Source organism: Chlamydomonas reinhardtii, chromosome 2 (assembly GCF_000002595.2).
Source record: "Chlamydomonas reinhardtii strain CC-503 cw92 mt+ chromosome 2, whole genome shotgun sequence".
In the NCBI taxonomy this organism is placed as follows: Eukaryota; Viridiplantae; Chlorophyta; class Chlorophyceae; order Chlamydomonadales; family Chlamydomonadaceae; genus Chlamydomonas; species Chlamydomonas reinhardtii.
The window spans coordinates 6416657-6435299 of NC_057005.1; the positions used below are offsets into that span (position 1 = coordinate 6416657).

Consider the following 18643-nt stretch of genomic DNA (forward strand, 5'->3'; position numbering starts at 1 on the left):
CCACATTCGACACACGCGCACTGACACGGCTGGGCTCTCTAGCGCTGGTGCGCATGAATCCACGTCTAACAAGGCTGTTGATGCATCTGTCCAATCGTCACACGGCAGAGAGTTGAGTGCGGGGTGGGCTGGGTCGAGGCGATGTCATCGGATAGGATCCCGCGTGTGACCAAAGTCTCAAAACAGGACCGCTGACGGCACAGCGTGATAGTGCTCGTCAAGAGGAGTCGATTGGCACCACTTTGGTATAAAATAGAGGGGATGTAACCCTAAACAACAAGGTTTTGTCCGTGGGGGGTCCGGTCGTCTCGTGAAGGGGGGTGCCGGGGAATTTCGCGGGCATGGGGTCTAAGTGTTGCCCAGTGTTTCCTACCCCCCCTGACAAGCTCGCCACAAATTCTGCGTGCTATTTAGGTCCGCGAATAACCTCAGATGATAACAAAATAGCGTCGAGCCATCTTATGCCTGGAAGAATGGGCAGGAGAAAGGAGAAGACCGAGTCTTCGTTAGCGACCTTGGCAGAAAAGGCCACGAAGAAGGCAGAGATTGTGGCATCACATCTCCACGTATCATTTAGCCCACTTCTTGGATCTTTGGCGTTGGCTGGCCTTGCATTACTCCTTACGGCGGGGTTGCTCGACGGCCTTGGCATCAACATCCCAGTGCGTGCTTGGCGAACAGGCTGTTTAATAGGGCAATGGCGAATGGGCCGGGTGGGACCACAGAGCACGAACTTTTGTCGACGGCGCTCACGCGAAACACACACGTTTCCAGGCTCAGGGCACGCTTGCACGTGACCCTGCGACCGCTGACTGCACTGCTGCCCCCACACGACCTCGCAGGGCAATGGGTTGCGGTGGCTGTTTTGGGCGGGTGGCGTGGCGGTGGGCATCCTGGTTTGGAGCGTCCTCACCGACGTGGCGGTCACTTACCTGGAGGTGCGGAGTACCGCACGCGGCCCTACGGACCGGGGACCAGCCGGTCTTCTCAGGGACACTACAAAGCGGCAAAGAGCCCAACTGCTAGATCCCATTCCAGGCAACACAACCCTTAGGACAGCCATTACTGGGGCCAAACCGGTTAACCAATGTGGGAAGCTAGCCTCGCTTCTAGCGCGTGGGCCATGTTCTGGAGAACAGCGCCGCCTGTGCTCCCTTCCGCCCACACGCGCCAATCTGGCGCGTCGCCCTGCGCCCGCCCCGTCGCATTGCAGTTGCGGTTCTTCCTGCGGCTGGTGATGCTTCCCTCCTCCCACCTGATGATCAAGGTGAGCAAGGGGCAGGCGGGGCCCTGGCGGGGCCGGGGCGGTACCACGGTACCCTACGGCAGGCCTCCACCGAGCACTGCGGGCAGGGACGCGTGCCGGTACCATTGGTGGCGGCGGTATGCAGTGGCTAGGACGATACGCATGTGGAGCAGATCAGACCAGCTGTGTGCACACGTCAACTAGCACCCCGCAGCGTGTTGCGCCTGTGAGACCTGCTGAGCTGCTTTGACTCCGCGCGGCACCATACTCGCTCCTGACGCGGCGCCGCCGCTGGTGTGTGCAGTGGTGGCTCAACTCGGTGTCGGACTATGTCGTGTTCACGGAACTGTTCAAGGCAGCCACCGTGAATGGGGTGCCGCCGCAGCCGCACAACTCCGTAAGTGGGCGGGCCGGTGTGGGCGGGTGGGCGTGCCCGCACGCGCTGCGTTTGCCCGCCCGGATGAAAGGCGGGCTTGCGCTGCGGCTGCTCACGCCTGATACGATTTGGACGTCTCAAGCAGTGCGCGAGCTGTGCAGCTGCCTGCTGCCAGGTCGCGTCAGTCTGGCTGTCGCGTTCGTGCCTCGCTCCGCTACCCAGCTGTTGCCTGACGTGGCGTCTGCCTCCTCCGCGCCCCGCCCGCCCCGCACCAGGCTGAGAACTGGGTGGAGCGGCTGCTGCTGTGCTGGCTGCTGTTCATGTGCGTGTGTGTGCTGGTGATGCTGGTGGCCAACGGGGTGGTGCTGTCGCTCTACTCGGAGAACAGCCGGGCCAAGATCATCTCAGCGCTGCAGGTATGCGTGTGCGTGTGTGTGTGTGTGTGTATGTGTGTTGTAAACATAACAAAACAAAGCGCGCGCGCGTGTATGTGTGTGTGTGTGCGCGGGGTGGTGTGCGATGTACGGCTGCAGGGCAGTGCCGGGCGGGGCGGGGCGGGTTAGAGGAGTGGTGGAGGTGGCCGCTGCATGGGCTTGCAGGGAGCGGTGCTCAGTAGCCAGTCGCACTGTCAGACAGCTACCTCGTACCCCTCCGATGCACAGACACACGTGCCTCACTAACCTCATGACCTGTCTCTCGGAACGTCCCTCCACTACACTCCGCTCCATTCCAATTCAATCCAATCTGTAACTCGCAGCATGAATACGTCATGTACCGCCTGATTCGGGACCGCATCCGGGCGGAGGACGACTACCTAGATGCCATGTACGGCAGCTCGGCGGACGGCACACACCACAGTCACAGCCACAGCCAACACCACCACAAGCACCACTGGCACAGCCCCGCCAACGCGCCACGGCACGCGGGCACCGGCGTTGGCGGTAGCGGCGATGCGCCTCCAAAGCCTGGGCTCTCGCCGTTCGCTCGGCGGCAGCAGGTCAAGCGGCATCGAACGCTGCTTTTAGTGTCAAAGCGCAGCATGGAAAAGAACGCCGCGGGCCGGGGCGTGCTGGGCGAAGACGACCTGCCACCGGCTGAGCAGCTGGCGCAGGGCCTGTTTGCGGCAGACGCCGACGGCGCCTGCGGCGGCAAGGGCGCGGGTGCTGCGGATACATGGGCAGCAGCGGCACAAGATGCAGCAGGCTCTCCAATAAAAATGTGCGCTGGCAGCGGCACGGCGGCGGCCAAGGCGGTCGCAGATGCCTTCGTGCCGCCACGTAGATCGGAAAATGGCGTTGGCATTGTCCTCGGCAGCGACAGGGTTGACGGCGCAGCCGCAGACGGGATGGAAGTGACGCGCTCCGGGAACACCAAGGCAGTCGCGTTCGCAGAGAAGGGCGGTCCTGGCGATGGCGGTGACTCAGGTGGCGTGGAGGAGGGCCGTGGCGGCAGGCTCCGTATGGGCGTGCATGCCGTGCTGGGCGCAGTGTTTGGTAAGGGCCATGGCAACCCCCAGCACTCGCAGCAGCCACAGCAGTCGCATCAGCCACAGCAGCCGCACCCCACCCGGCGCCGGCCCATACCTGGTTCCAGTAGTACGAGCCACCTCGACCGCCTGGGTGTGGCGGCCGCGACCGCGGGTGCGGTGGCCACGCCACCGGCGGCTACGCCGGCGGCTCCGGGGATGTCACCGTTCGCCCGTGCCGCCGCCGCAACGGTGGCAGCGGGGGCGGTTGGCGAGACCGCCAGTCGGGGCGGCGGGCCGCGGCGTGGCGGGCTGAAGGCGGCTCACCGGCGAACGCACAGCGCGCAGGAGGACACGCCCGCGAAGGCTGCAGCTGCTGGTCCTGCACGGTCCGTGGCCGTGGTGGCCTCGTCGGCGTCGGCGGGGCAAGGCGCCGGCGCCGGTGCCTGCGCTCTGGGGCAGGCAGGTGTGCCGGCGCCAGCTGTCGCAGTGGGCGGGCCTGGCGGCGGCACTGCCTCGTCAGCACCGTCGTCTCAAGCCATAGCTGAGCCCCTGCTGCCTTCAAGAGCGGGGGCCCCGGCGCCCGCGGCCCCGCAGCCCACGGCCCAGGCAGGCCCAAGCAGCAGGCCCGGGACCGGCGGCGGGCTGGGCGCAGCAGGAGCCGTGGCCGGCAGCCGCAAGAGCTTGCCGCAAGGCGGCGTGGGCGGGGTGGGGGACGGGCCGGGGCCTGCGGGCGCGCGCCAGCCGTGTGCGGCTGTGCTGCCGCCGTCCGCGAGGGAGGTCGGCGAGGAGGCGGGCCGGGTGGGTGACGACGAGGGCGGCGTGGACACAGACACAGACGGGGACACGGATGCAGACACGTTCGTGGAGGGCGACTCCGGCGCTGGGCTCTACGGCGCGGGCGCGGGCGCCAGCACAGCACGCAGCAGCAGCCGCGACACGCCCGGCCGCAGGGGTCTGGGCCACGGCGGCAGCCGCAACGCGGTGGGTGACTGCAGCACCGCCTCGCTGTTGGACCTGGGCGTGCCCATCACCAGCGGCGGCCCTGGCGGCGGCGGTGGCGATACGGTGGTATGTGATGGCCGCGAGGCGTCGCTGGCAGCATCGCAGCTGACGGCAGCGGACTCGCAGGCCGGAGGCGGCCTCGGCGGCGGCGGCGGCGGCGGCGGCTACAGCAGTGCCGGCGGCTACAGCAGCGCCGGCGTGGGCAGCTGTTCCGGGGAGGGGCTGGGGCGGCAGCGGCGGCGTTCCAGCGCCAGCAGCGCTGCCTCGCTGCAGCACGCGCTGAGCAGCCTGCGGGAGTCGGACCTGCTGCACGTGCGCCGTACCCTCCTCGCGGCGCTGGAGGTGTTTGCCTGGCTGAGGGTGCGTTGTTAGGCAGTGGCATGTTGGTCATGGTGGTTGCGAGAACGCGGGCGCAGGTTGGTTGTGGGGTCGCATGTGGCGTCGTTGGGAGGGTGTTGCGGCATGAAGGGGGGAAGTTGGAAAGGAGAAGGGGGAGCCTGGGCACCAGGGCGGGGAGGGCCGTGTGCCCTGTGGTGAGGAGGATCCGCGTGCGTGCGTGCGTGCGTGGCTGCGCTGAACGCAATGCACGCGCCACGAACACCTGAATCCCAATGTTGTCCCTACGGCCGCCCATGGTCTGAACCGCAGGAGCGACAGCGCAACCCGCCCAACGCCGTCACCATGCCTAACTGCACCAGCTACGGCTACGGCTTCGACGGCCCCAGCGGCGGCAAAGCCGCCACCGGCGTGCGCACCAGCAACCAGAGCGAGCTGCTCAGCCGCGGCAACACGCGCGGCAGCAGCCTCACCGGCGCCGGCGAGAGCGCCGTGCACCTCGCCGGCTTCGCCAAGCAGCAGCAACGCGTGTCGATGACTGGCGGTGGCGGCGGCGGCGGCGGTTTCAGTGGCGGGCGGTCCAGTGCGGTGCGGCAGCGGCTGCACGCGATCCGTGAGTCACGCTTCCGCGAGATGGTCAACCCGCGCGCGCTGCTGGATGAGGTGCTGGCGCTGCTGGGCCAGCTGTCGGACTCGGACATACCCGCGCTGGCCAAGTGCTTCGCGGAGGCGGTGTGGGAGTGCGTGGCCCCGGACGGAGACGCCATGCAGCCCACGGTGGGTGCGGGTGCGGATGTGTGCGGCCGGATTGAACTGCGGTATGCGTGCAGGCCACAGATTGGTGATGGCGGGGGCCGCCGGCGCTGGTTGGATGTGTGCGGTGTGTTCCAGCCGCAGCACCAGTCTTTTGGTTGTTTTGGCCGCACCCCCCCCCCCCCATTCCTGCCCTCCCACCGTCCCCGCCACCGCACTCCCACCGCCCAACAGGACTTCCTGCACATCTTCCCTCGCGAGCGCGACCGCCAGACCGCATGGGAGGCGCTGGACACAAACAAGGACGGTGCGTCTTGGGCCCCCCACATCTTACTTGCTTGCTGGGAATGGTTAAAACGACCCTTCACACGTGTACCTGCACCTGCGCCTAGGCTCTTCAACCGAGGCAAATCGCATGGCGCGCGTGCTCCGTCGACCCACTCCTCTTGTGCTGCTTCGAGCTCCTGTGCCGACATCACACGCAACCTGCCCCTCCTGTCCGTCCGCACACACGCGCGCAGGCCTGTTGACGTTTGACGAGGTGACTGCGGCCGTGACGACCTTCCTGCAGCAGGAGCGCTCCATGGCGCTGACGGTGCAGGCGGTGCGTCGGCTTACGCGCTCGCTGCAGAGCAGCTTCATCGGCATCATCAACGGTGAGAGCCCGCCGCACACAGCCATGCTCGTTGCACACATACAGCCGCACGCCGTCGTAGCCATATATGGTGGCCCGCTCGACCCGGTCCTTTTTGCCACCTGACAAAGCACACGTTGCGCACAGCACCAACCAGCCACCTGACGCCCGGGCGCCCCACCACCCGGCTTGCATCCGTACAGCGCTGCACCGGTGCACCCACCGCTCGCTGTCCGTTCACGCTCCTGCACTTGCGCGCGCAGGCATCTTCTTGCCGGTGGTGTACCTGGTGATCCTGGACGTGGCGCGGTTCTTCAACGGCGGCGGCGGCAGCACCAAAAACACGCTGGACATATTCACCGCCTATGTGGTGGTGGTTTCACTCATATTCAGCGAGCAGATCAGGTGGGTGGGCGGTGGGGGCGCTAGGCCAGTGGGAAGGCGGCTGCGGGGCTGCTGGTGGCGAGGAATGCTACGGGCGGCCTGGCGGCTGGCTTGCTCACGGGATGGCTGCGGCCTGTGGCACCCCACCTGCAAACGTGAGCCCAAGGCGCGAGAATGCCGGCACATGGTCGACAACTTGATGTTGCAGAATCCTGTACGTTAGGGGTCGTCCCGCATGTACAGTGAGTTAGCTTCCGCCGTGCGCACGGCCCACCACACCCCCATCCCAGTCCACCCGCTGCCCCCGCTGCAGGAACGTGCTGACGGGCTGCGTACTGATCTTGGTTCAGCAGGCCTTCGACGTGGGCGAAGGTGCGTGCGTGCGTGGCGATGACGCACCCTAGTTGCCTCGTCCTCTGTGTCGGTTGCCCGTGTACCGTGTATGCCTGCCATGCATCCCGCCCTTATGACCGCACGTACACGCCGTCAGCCATCTCCCGCACACCTGACCGTCCTCCAACCTCAACTCTGCCGCCGCCCACACACACCCGCCGTGAATCCCGCCCTCGCGCAACGTCAACCATCGCCCATCGCGCGCCCGCCCGCTGCTCACACGGCCACACAGAGCTGGTGATTGAGGAGGCTCCCGGCTGGCGCGTGATGGGCATCGTGCAGGACTTCAATCTGTTCTACCTGCGCGTCAAGAAAAGCACCGACGGCGAGCTCGTCACACTGCCGCTAACCCGCCTCGTGTCCTCGCGATTCACCAACCTGTCCAGGCGAGTGGTGTCCACTGCAAGCGCGAGGCCAGGTGCTGCTGCCGGGGGGCAAGGAGCGGGGCGGGGCGGAGCCGGGCGGGGCGGTGTGCTTGTGGTATCTACGCGTCTTGCGAGCTGCAGGGCCATGGCATCCACTACTCCTGCTCAAACTCAAGCGAAATCCGCCAAACTCTTTGCTGCTGTGTTCTATGGCACTGCCATGTCCTACGGCACTGCAGGTCGGACTGGAAGATTGAGCAAAACTACATCGCCGTGGACCTATGTAGGTTTGGGGGGCCGGGGCACGCGGGCGGGGCTGTATTCACTGTGTGATTTGGGCATGGCCGGTGCTTGCTGGGATCCACGGTGGTGTGCCATGATGCTTCGTCCATGTTTATGACCGGGATGGGGCCGGTCCCGGGTCAGAAAGGTCCCCCGCGGCCGTCAGGAGTCTCACACGGCTTTGCACGAAGCAATCAGCCAAATTAAGTGGTCCACACAAACCGCTGGTAAAGGGCGGACGGCTTCATATTATGAGCTAATTTAGCGACACATCAGCGACTACCAGCAGCAACTGCGGCATAAGAAGCGTCAGTGCCCCATCCAGCACTCCATGCCAGTATACTTTCTCTGAACAGCTGTGGGGCGTCTGCAGACACCGGCGCTGCCCTGCACTGTGCACGCATCAACACCTCTCAATCATCATCGATCCTTCAATCCATTCAACCTGCGCCTGATGCCCATGCCGCCTGCAGCCACGCCGCCCTCCATCCTGACTGCGCTCACCGACGCGGCGCTGGAGGTGATCCGCGCCACCCCGGGCGAGTATGACGCCGGCTACGGCTTCCTGGCTGTGTTCCATGGCATTGAGCGCCCCAACAAGGTCATCATCCGCACCTTCCACAGGTGGGGCGGATGTGTGTACCATTCCCATGTGAAGCAAGGGGAGGGAGGGTTAGACCGAAGTGTGTGGTGGGTCGGTATTTAGTCACATGTGGTGCACACGTGCACAACGCCGCTGTCGCCCGCACACCCATCCCCGCAGGTACAAGTTCAACCTGTCAGCGGCGCACAAGCGCATCGCCAACGCGCGCCACGGCATCATGCGGGCCATACGCCAGGTGGGTGCCAGCCGGCACAGCCACTCGCGCCCGGCCACATGTCCCGGCCAACACCCACGCGCTCGCTGCCCAAAGCACATATTACCTAGGCCCGCCAACTGCCCGGTCAGCCTGCCGCCCACCCTCTTGGCTCAGTCTGCTTGCCTGCGCACCGCTGCTCAAACAATGGAACTCCGACATGGTTACACGCAACCAACACCGCCAACCGCAACGTTCCCACCACCAGACCATGGACAAGTACGGTGTGGAGTACACAGAGCTGCGCATGCACACGCCCATGGACTACCCAATGCCCTACCCGCTGGGAGCCACCGCCGCGGCAGACGCGGCGGCGGCGGCGGCACGCGAGGCCGCCGCCAACAGCGACCTGCCGCCAGCCGCCGGGATGGCGGCGCCGACCCACATGGCCCAGGCGCCGCCACTCGGAGTGTACGGCACCCCGTACCAGTCGTACCATCACGTACCCGCCACGGTCGGTGCTGCGTACGGCATGGCTGCGGGCGCGGGCATGGGCACGGGCATGGGCGGACAGGGAGTGCAGCCAGTGGGCAGCATGTCGGTGCCGGTGCCGGTGCCCGGTGCGGCCATGGCGGCGGCGCCGGGCGCTGCGGCGCCTGCGGCGCTGTTTGGGTCACTGCCGTCACCTGCGGCCGGCTGGTTTGCGGGCGGCGGCAGTGTGGCGGGCGGCTTTGGCGGCGCGCCAGCGCCCCGATAGGCGCGCAGTGGGATGCTGCCGCGCAACTGTTTTGTAGTCCGGCACCGCTGGTGCTGAATTGCAGACGCCCTGCAACTTTTACATTGGATTTATTTATCGTACCTGGTACATGTGCTGGCATTAGGCATATCGTACGCCAGCTGTGCATGCAGTCAAGGTGCGCAACATTTGCGAAGGGTCCATGGGTACTCAGGGGCACTCACGATGGCAGGCCGTGCGCATGCACCACGTACAGCGTGATGGCTTTCCCCGCTGCAACTGTGGGGTAGATGGGAATAATCTGCATCCGAATCAACAGCCGCGATGTCCGGGAGGCCGAGTGGTGTCGTGCGTTCCCCCTTTCGACTGTAGGCACGAGACCTCTGACTTTCAGGCCTCAGCTGCCAATCCGATTTTGTTGCTCTGATAAGAGCGGGATTGGAAGTAAGCTGGCCCGGGGGCGGGGATTACAGGCTTACATGCACCATTTTAGTCAGGTATGATGGAGGGACATGGAGCTTGAAGAGTGGAGTGAGAGGTGGTTATGAGTGCGTGCATTGCGCCATGTGTGGAACGAGAGTTTTAGGTAGGCGTGCATAGGCTCCTATGAGGGTAGTCAGGTTACGCGCGGTACAATGTGGGTACACGTATGCCAGCGCATACGTGGGTGACAACAGCGTGCGGCTACAACAATATGCAATTACTACGCACGGTAGGTGGCCATGGATGCGATACTGCGAAGGAGCTGCGTTGGCACTGCAGGGCAGTGGAAGGCGTGGTGCCAGCCCCGCGCTGCAGCGGCAAGGCACCGCCGAAGCTTCTAGGAGGTTTGGCAATTGGGCCGTTTGGAAACGATGGACACAGACATCAGGGACACACATGTATTCATGTAAACGGGACGCTGACGACTTCCGCAGGGACACAGCCTAGGCCACCGCCCACCGGGACCAGGCGCCTGCACGCTACCGCAGTACCGCGGTGCCGCAGGGAGGCTGTGGACCGCGTGCGCTGGACTGCCGGCGGCTCAGCGCTGTGCAAGCGCTGCTGCAGCCGCAACGAAAGCCGCAGGCGCAGGACCCACTGATCCAGCCGCTGGACAATGACCTGCTGGCATTGCCGCATGATGATGTGGTGATGGTGGTCGTGGTCTCGTGGAGGAGAGTGACTCGGACGTCGAGATTGCGGGTTAGTGCAGAGATCGGCTCCCAAGGGCCAGTCGGGCAATGCCTGCATGTTTGGGCAGGTTTGGGAGTGCACCAGATGACCAGACCAGCGGGGAGGTGCTGGCGCACCAGCACAACAGGAAGCAGGCATACGCATGGGCAACTGAGCATGGGATAGCCGAGGTTGCGATGTGTGCCTGGAGGAGGGAGCGGGGCGGCCGCTGCGACAGGGCTCCTATCTTAATGTCTCCAGACATTAATTGGCCATTTTGGCCGTTTCCTAGACATTCCTCCCGGGGGCTAATGTCTGGGGCGAGACTTTGTTGGCCCGGGTTTGGGGCGGGTTTTGTCTCAATTCCTATGGTGAAGCCCCCAAACCGCCATGTGCCCAGACAAAAGACGGCGGCCACCCGGCCGTTTTTGTCTGGAGCTAGACATTACCCCCAAAACAAGATACGACCCCTGCGCTGCGAGGAGGCGGGTGACTTGAGGGGGGATCGGAGGCGCCGTCATGAGGGATGGCGGCGCACCGGAGTGACCGGACGTGAGTGTGTGATGGGACAGGGTTCAAGGCAGGTTGGCGATGGGACAGGGTTCAAGGCAGGTTGACCGGACGTGAGTGGCGGTGGCGGGTTTGATGGCGGCGGTGGAGCAGCGGGGATGGGTGCATTGCAATCGTTGCGTTGCCTCGGGAGGTGCAGGGAATTGGTGCTATGGGTCACCTGGTAAGGAGGGGGGTATAAGGTCACTGGATGCATCGGGGTACGGCGGGAACTGATGGGCAATGGTCGAAGGAGGATGGGTCATGCGCTCGTCGACTGGGGAGTATGACTTGGCAAGACTTGGTGGCCCCGCAGCAGATTACTGCTGTTACTTACAAGCACTATTCAAACTTCCCGTATAAGCTAACTAAACTTGGTTCTCCGATCTCAGCTCGCCCGCTGCGCAGCATCGAAACACGCAATCCTCTGCACTCGCGATCACCCGTATGGGACAAGCTGCGAATAAGCGACAGTGAGCATTTGATAGCTCAAAAGCACAGCGGGATGTCGAGGGACGGGTCGGATGCAGCCGGTGCGGCGGGGCCGTCGCGCGCCACCGTGAACAAGAGGGGAGGCAAGTCGGACGCGGCCCCACGGGAGGCAAGCCGGACACCCGCGGCCATCTTCGTCGCGGTGCTCATAGGCGCAGCGGCTATCTTTGCTGCATATATGATTCAGAATATGGAAGACACGGGGAATGTCCGGGGCCCTGGCAAGTATGCAGCAGCCATACCTGCACTGCGTGCGGTTGCGGCGCAGCTGCTTCACCCTGAGAAGGGCATCCTAGCAGCGGACGAGAGCCCCACGACCTTCGGCGCCAGAGTGAGAAGGGCACAGGGCACACAAAGGTATTTGGTTACGTAACGGGTTCCCCCTGGGCGTGGACGACATATCGACCTGGTGGCACCCTACACTCTTCCTTGCATCGGCTCACTGACGTCCCTGCGCTTGGCTGCCACGACACGACGCGGCGTGTTCTCGCGTTTTGCCCAAATGCGCTGCTGTGCAATATGTTAATGTGCTTCTAATCCTATGCGGTCGCTTGAACCAATGCGCAGCTTGCGGGCCACCCGAACAAGCCTACGCTGCGCCAGACGTGGCGCCGCATCTTGCTCACAACCCCTGGACTCGCGACCCACATCTCTGGCGTGGTGAGCACACGGTATCAGAAGCAAACTGCACCCTGCGAGCTCCTTGCCCGTGTTACTTGCCTTCCCAATCCCGCCTAATGCTAGCGAGGGCGACGGCGCCTGCACGTTGATGAGACCATACACGTGTCCCCGCCGCCTGGCTGATTCAGATCCTGCACGAGGAGACGTTTGCTCAGACCGCGGACCTGCAGGCCGCGCGCGCCGCTGGTGTGCTGCTCGGCATCAAGCTGGACAACGGCACTGCGCCGATGGGCCCAAAGCAGGCCGGCGAGCTGCACACACGGGTCAGCAGCTAGGGCGCCGTGGCAAGGGCGGATGCTGGGAGCAAGGTGTCAGCCCGGCGACTAGCCGGGGATAAACGGGGCCGAAGGGGCGAGGTGGAAGGTCAGGTCTGCGCCATATGTAGCCCGGTATGCAGCAATGTGTGATACGGCCTCTGTCTGTTACCTCGCGCCCGTTCTTCATCGCGCTCATGCAGGGGCTCGGGGGGCTGGCTGGCCGCTGCACCACCTTCCACACGAAGCACGGCGCGTCGTTCGCCAAGTGGCGTGCCGTGTTCCGCGCGGGCGCCCACACCCCCAGCAAAGCCGCTATCCGACGCAACTCAAAGGATTTGGCATCTTACGCTGCGGCGGCGCAAAAGTGAGTGCACCTTGGGGTACGGTCGGCGCGTCGTGTCAATGGAACTTCCGCACCTTGGCAAGTTGCGGCGCACGGTGGGTTACGGCGTGCCTTCATTCGGTCTCTGCCCGCCTCTGGACGTTGTGCTGTACAGGTGCGGGCTGGTGCCCATCATTGAGCCCGAGGTGCTGGCGGACGGTGACCACGACCTGAGCAGAGCCGCCAACGCATCCGCCCGGGTCAGTCGGCAGTCGGCACACAGCGTTGCGAGCGTTGCTGTTGATTAAGTGTAAAAGTGTGGCACCCGCCCCGGCGGCACCTCCGTGTGCGGGACAGGTGCTTCGCGGCGTGTTCCGGGCTCTGAAGAAGCGCGGCGACGTGGACGTGGGTGCGGTGCTGCTCAAGGTGGCCATGGTGACGCCCGGCAGCAGCAGCGTCATGGCGGCCACTCCCGAGCAGGTGGGTTGATCTGATCGATGGGTTGTTTTCACCATTTCCAGTAACCCACAGACACGAAGACGCAGTACAAAACATGGTGGCGGTGGCATAATCAGTCTGGCATGAGTAACCCTGCAAGCCGCTCTCTCTCAGTATCAAGTGCTTACACACGGGATTCGGCGATCGCCTGTAACAATTCTGTATGTCATGCCAAGCACTTGCATGCTCCTGCTGATAACACACCAGACCCAACAGACCATTGCACACCCACAACAATACCCACACCCTGATGCATCCACGCAGACGCACGCATGTGGTCCATTACCGGACTATATGCTCACAATAATGCTCACAACATGCACTGGTTCTTATCGGCATAGTACTCTCTCAGCGTTCACGCTGCATGCCAACCAAGCAACTAGCCCTCCCTGGTCACCCTTATACCGTAGCGCGGAACACGCTCACACTCCATTGCACATCACCGCCGCCACTCTGCGAACTGTACCTCGCCCCATCCCTTGCCCTGCCGCCTCCTCTCACCGCACTGCCCACCACCGCCGCACCCCGCAGGTGGCGCAGGTGACGCTGCGCGTGCTGCTGGGCACCGTGCCTCGCGCCCTGCCGGGTGTCGTCTTCCTGTCTGGCGGCCAGAGCGAGGAGCTGGCCACCACCCACATGGCGGCCCTGGGCCGACTGGCCGCCGAGCGCAGGGCCGCCGGCAAGCCGCTGTGAGTGGGCGCTGGCCCGCAGGTGCTTCCACTTGCTTGTTGCCAGAGCGTTCCAAGGCCCTGTCATCACGACAAGTGCTACAGATGCTCTTCTAGCTACGATGACTGCTCCCGCAGTCGAAAATCGTCACTTCTGCGTCCTCGTCACGGGTCCTCGTCTACTTCGCTATACTACCCACACCGCCCACGCGTCTGTGCCTGCCTGCTGCACTACCTGTACTCAAACCTTCGCAAACTTCCCACCTCCCCATCTGGTGTCCCCATCCCCAACGCGCACGCAGGCCCTGGGCGCTGTCTTTCTCCTTTGGCCGCGCGCTGCAGGCCAGTGCCATGAAGCAGTGGCTGGCCGGCGACGTCCCTGCAGCCCAGCAAGCGCTGCTGCGGCGAGCAGCCGCCAATGCACTGGCGCAGCAGGGCCTCGCGCCGGAGGCAACAGCAGCGGCCGCGGTGGAGCCCGCAGACGCGCAGTAGCGGCACGGCACGACGGCTGTGTGCCCATGTGGCTAGCTGCTGCCTGTGCTCCATAGGTCCGTGAAGGACGCGACCAAGGGTTCGCGCTTAGATGTTCCCGCCCACGTGGCCGGGCTGGTTGATGAAGGTTGTATCGCTGGCAGCGAATACCTGTGAGTGCGCAGGCACAGTGTACGCTTAGGTACTGCCTGGTACTGCAAGCGCTGACGGGATCGGTTCAGTTGTTAGCACTGCACCTGGGCACTTCGGCACGTGCATGCGTCTGCCTCACAGCTTTGCCCCTGAGAACGTAAGGGTTTGCAGCCCGTGCACTGGCCAATTTTAAGTCACCGTGTCGCAAGCATCACCCTCAGTTCGTGCCAGCACCCCGCTTCCCGCCACTAAGCGTGCCACCTCCATGCCACACCCCCCCCCGCCTTGAGACAGACTGACCGCCTCCGCAGTCTCCATCACGCAGTAGCCCACAACGATGCCCGTAATAATGCCAACGATGACCTGCACCAGCAGCGGTTAGACAGTGACGGCCAGAATCGGGTTTCAGAACCTTCCGCAAGCAGCTAGTCCTTACAACACCGCACGTACCATCATGGCCTTCTCAAACGGTGAGACCACTTGCTGGGCCTTCGCCATCTGTGCTTTGCGCCTTACAGAAGGAAATGGAGCGAGCGATGTATTGGGAAAGCGGCAAGGCCGAGTACTGTAGTAAGCTCAAACGTAATACAGCTATGATAAAAGATATTGCAGGGAAGTGCCTGGCTTCCAGCAAATGACCAGTGTCCAGTGGAAACAGCAATTGGCAATCTGGCGGAACGGCTAAAGGTTCTTGGCTTATGCAAAGTTACAGATGCGCACTTAGAGAGCTCGTGAAACAATGCACTAGCCACACTCCGCACAGCTGTCGCGGTCTTGAGGATGGCGACAATTCGATTACCTCTTCCCGGCTCGGGCAGCAGGCCACGGGATATCGAGATAGTAACGAGCATACCCTTCAATGCTCGTGGAGATGCAGGCAGGAGGTAGGACACCGCAACAACCGCAGCAACAGCCACTTCGCTGGAAATACCAGAAGGGCCAGGAGGCTGGAACTGGGCAACAAGACAACGAGCGTGTTGCTTAGACCTGGCAGACGGTGTGGGGCGGGAACGTAGCAGCGTGTGAGGGCAATACTAGGTGCAAAGGTGCAGCAGTACACCTCGTGAGTACACCTTGCAGGCATACCCAGCGCGCCACTCGAGGCGGGCTATGGCGGCTGCTGGTGGCCGCGGTTGCGATGTCGGCGGGCACGATGATGTTTGGGGCGTGGTGGTGGAGCTCACAGCTGCCGGAGAGCCAGAAGCGCGCGGCGGAAAGCGAGGCGCTGCTGGCGCCACCCAGCCAGAGCTTCTGCAGCCGGGTGGGTCATTGGCAAGCCGAAGGCGCCACGCGGGCGCATACGGCAACCGGGGTGTTGCGCGACGCATTTGGCCACCAAGGACTGAAAGCAAGCTTTGGCACCTACACAACCGTGGTTTTGCCGATCAGCCGTGCCGGCAAAACGGTTGCGTTGTTGGGGTCAAACATGGACCGATTCCCAGGTCCATGCCCATACCTTCCGACCCATGCACTGCCGGCTTAACTCCGTACGCAGATACGGCCGCCCATGGTGTGCGCGCATGGTGGTGACACCACGCACGCACCGCCCAACACGGTTTCCGCCTTCCGAAATGCCCTGGCGGCAGGGGCAGACTGCGTGGAGGTGAGCCATGCAACGGCAGGTGTCCCCAGCCGCGTGAATCCCGCATTGCTGCCTTTTGGGCGCCTAATGCTGCTGTGAAACACTCCAACATTCCACCACATGCACCTCCACGGCGTGCTGCATCGCGTATGCATACCTTGCCAACGGCGCGCACCACAGATTGACGCAGCGATGTCCAAGGACGGCGTGCTGGTTGTGATGCACGTGCGTGAGCTGGCGCAGCTGCTGGGGGGCAGCCGCAAGGGCGTGCAGGTGCGGACACACAGGACAGGCAGGCCAGGAGGCTGCGCACTGAGCACGTCGGACTGGCGCTGTACGCTTTCGAGCTGAGTTTGGGCAGGACAGGAGACAGGGTGCTTGGATAACACGCATCTGTTATAATTGGTCTGCCCGCACACTCCTTGCGCTGTGCCAGGTGGGGGACCTGCCATCGTCAGAGCTGCTGGCTCTGCAATGGCCCAGCGGTGAATACGTGATGAGTGTGGAGGAGGCGGTCAAGCTAACCTCGCCGTTCGTGGATGTTGTGACTCTGGATGTCAAGGACTACAATGACAAGGTGCGACTCCCGTAAGCACGTCCTGCATGTGTGTGTATGTGTGTGTGCATGTGACGGGGGGGATGTGGTGCTGCACTGTCTGGGCCTCGTGAGTTTCGTGTCGGATCGAGTCAAGTGCACGCGGCGTATCCTAGAGTCTTAACCGGCTCTTCATCCCGCACATCTGCGTGCAACCTTTACTTACAAACAAGGACACGTGTGCGTCTCATCACTCTCACGTGCTGTGTGTGCGCTTCGCGCCCCGCACCTCAGTCTGGCCAGCCAACCGACGAGCTGGCCATGGCGGAGGCGCTGGTGGGGTTGGTATCAGCCACCCGCTGCACCAACTGCCTCATCTGGGCCAAGAGCGACCGCGTGGTGCGCCGCGTACTGGAGCTGTCGCCAGGTGCGTGGCAGCGCGTCGGCCTGGACTGGACAGGCGGGTGGGGAGAGACCGAGAGGGAGTGGGGCGTTGAGGTCCCGGCGCGGTGAAAGACCGAGGCTTTTTGCATTGTCGCGGAGAGCCATGTCGATTGCCACAACCAGGCTTATAGGCATGGGTCCTGACGACTGACGGCACCGCGCTCGAATGGATTTGCCGGACTGCGGCCTGCTTGCACCTGGCTGCATCACCAAGATGCCAACCCGGCACGCTTGCACTGCTCACTGCATCCTTCGTGCAGGCCAACGCACCGGCTACATCGTCATGAACGAGACGGAGGAGAGCCGCCAGCTGGGCATGCACCACCCGCTGCGCTTTGGCGGGCCGACGGCGGCGCCCTCGCCGCGCCACTTGCGCGGTCAGGACCAGGCACCGGGCGCACTAGGCAGTGGCAGTGGCGGGGCACCGCGGCAGCCGACCAGCGTGTACGTGCAGCCGGCGGTGGTCGGTGTGCACTTCGCAATGGTGGAGCCGCAGCTCCTGGACGTACTGCACGGCGCAGGTGTGTGTAGCATTGAAGCGCAGGTGGGGGCAGGGTGGTGCGTCCAACAGGCTTGCGTGGCTTCGCAAGCTCCTTGCAGGGCGCTCATGACCACGCACACGCTCTGCTGCACACTTGCATGCGCACAGGCAAGCAGCTGTACGCCTGGACCATCAACCATGCGGAGGTGCTGCGGGCGGTGTTGGACGTAGGTGTGGACGCGCTGGTGACTAACTACCCGCTGACGGCGATGGAGGCCATTGAGTCGCGGCTTACCAAGTGCGGCGGCGGCAGCCGCAACGGCGGCGGTCGTATCTGGCGGCCCAACGGCACTCGCAGCAGCGGCGGCGGTGTGGGCGATGACGGGCCGTTGCTGCCGGGTGACTACTTGTGATGCGCGTAAACGGGAAAGACGAGGAACAGCATACTGCGGTTGGAGATGGGGAGCATCGACCAAAGCAGAACGGCGAGACGGCGGTGGGGCTGCATCGGCTTGCCAGCCACATTGCGACTGGTGGAGCTGGCGCCTTGATGCAGGCAGCAGCGCTACACCAGCCTAACGGAGCCGGCGCCCTCAGCACCAGCTTCGATCCTCCCCTGGATGGCCTGCGGGCCCGCCCGCACGGCGTCCATGCGGCTGCCATGGGCTCGGCATCCGCCACGCACTCGCGGCGGCGCGGGCCCTGCTGGCACCCGACCGCTCAGTTCACCACCGTCAACATAGTGCTGTCCGCCTGGTGGGTGGCCCAGCCCCAACAGGCCCACGCGCTCCCTCGCCTTGCGCTGGCGCTATCACGGCCACTGAGCGGGGCAGATGGACTGGTAGTGCGTTGGGCCGGGCTCGGAGCCTGCTGGCCCGCACACTACCGGTCGTCTTCGCTGTCCCGGCACACGTATTGTGGCACTGGCTTGCAGCCCCGCTGCGCGTGGTTGAGCTCCGGCTTGGCCGACTGCCGACGGCTGACCTGCTGGGATTACAGACGCAAGCCGCAAGCGTGCATGTCTGTAACGGTGTGGAGTTGCTACGACCAGCGGGTATCATCGTGGTATGATCAGCAGTTGATGTCGATCTGTTGCGGACTGTGCAGCCCTGCGGCTGTTGCACGCCCGTTCGAGTAGCGGGAAAGTGGCTGTGGCAAGGGCTACCCTGCGCGTCCCCGAGTGTCCTAAGCCTAAATCACAGTGTCCGGACGCTAGCCTGCGCTAGCTGCCTGAGGCATAGAGTCAGGCTGTGTGGCCGCCGTGCACTTGGTTGCACATCAAATTTCACTGAGGCGAGTGGGTGGGCGAGCAGGCGCGCTGGCGGCAGCTGTGTCATGGGAAGCCGATGTAGTCGTTGAGTACCGGCAAAAGTTCTCCCCGAAGTGGTGAACGCGGAACATTTACACAAATTGTATTTATACAAACTTTGCAGTGTTAAGTTTGCAAGGACTTGTTAACAGCGCTGGGGCTTGCGCAAAAGTTATTGGCCGCGCAGAGTGTTGTCAGCAGCTTTGGCCGAGGTGACGGTACATATTTTCAATTGACGCTCCCATGGCTGCGGCTGGCAACTATCCGGCCATCG

At 63.7% G+C, this 18643-nt stretch overlaps 4 protein-coding genes across 4 annotated transcripts; 3 read left to right on the forward strand and 1 right to left on the reverse strand.

Annotated features, from left to right (window-relative positions):
* Positions 1 to 431: 431 nt before the first annotated feature.
* CHLRE_02g115600v5 (uncharacterized protein) lies at positions 432 to 9677 on the forward strand. The gene is made up of 16 exons (XM_043059963.1): positions 432 to 662; positions 843 to 938; positions 1214 to 1267; positions 1551 to 1643; positions 1898 to 2038; positions 2380 to 4452; positions 4741 to 5205; positions 5416 to 5488; positions 5703 to 5837; positions 6079 to 6220; positions 6513 to 6571; positions 6825 to 6978; positions 7197 to 7240; positions 7713 to 7863; positions 8003 to 8078; positions 8305 to 9677. Exons 1-16 carry the CDS (start codon positions 474 to 476, stop codon positions 8791 to 8793), a joined length of 4434 nt encoding a protein of 1477 aa, XP_042927597.1. The 5' UTR covers positions 432 to 473; the 3' UTR covers positions 8794 to 9677.
* A 1124-nt stretch (positions 9678 to 10801) lies between these two features.
* On the forward strand, positions 10802 to 12833 carry CHLRE_02g115650v5 (uncharacterized protein). The gene is made up of 6 exons (XM_001699827.2): positions 10802 to 11299; positions 11536 to 11628; positions 11778 to 11912; positions 12107 to 12270; positions 12404 to 12488; positions 12586 to 12833. The coding sequence occupies exons 1-6, from the start codon at positions 10982 to 10984 to the stop codon at positions 12715 to 12717; spliced, it is 927 nt and encodes a 308-aa protein (XP_001699879.2). The 5' UTR covers positions 10802 to 10981; the 3' UTR covers positions 12718 to 12833.
* Positions 12834 to 12835: 2 nt separating this feature from the next.
* CHLRE_02g115700v5 (uncharacterized protein) lies at positions 12836 to 14621 on the reverse strand. Its single transcript, XM_043059964.1, has 3 exons — positions 14469 to 14621; positions 14319 to 14381; positions 12836 to 14036 (listed from the first exon to the last, which is right to left on the reverse strand). The coding sequence occupies exons 1-3, from the start codon at positions 14514 to 14516 to the stop codon at positions 13974 to 13976; spliced, it is 174 nt and encodes a 57-aa protein (XP_042927598.1). The 5' UTR covers positions 14517 to 14621; the 3' UTR covers positions 12836 to 13973.
* Positions 14622 to 14751: 130 nt separating this feature from the next.
* CHLRE_02g115750v5 (uncharacterized protein) lies at positions 14752 to 18603 on the forward strand. The gene is made up of 8 exons (XM_001699826.3): positions 14752 to 14902; positions 15099 to 15279; positions 15514 to 15621; positions 15781 to 15873; positions 16037 to 16177; positions 16430 to 16562; positions 16840 to 17100; positions 17229 to 18603. The coding sequence occupies exons 1-8, from the start codon at positions 14799 to 14801 to the stop codon at positions 17471 to 17473; spliced, it is 1266 nt and encodes a 421-aa protein (XP_001699878.2). The 5' UTR covers positions 14752 to 14798; the 3' UTR covers positions 17474 to 18603.
* Positions 18604 to 18643: the final 40 nt, after the last annotated feature.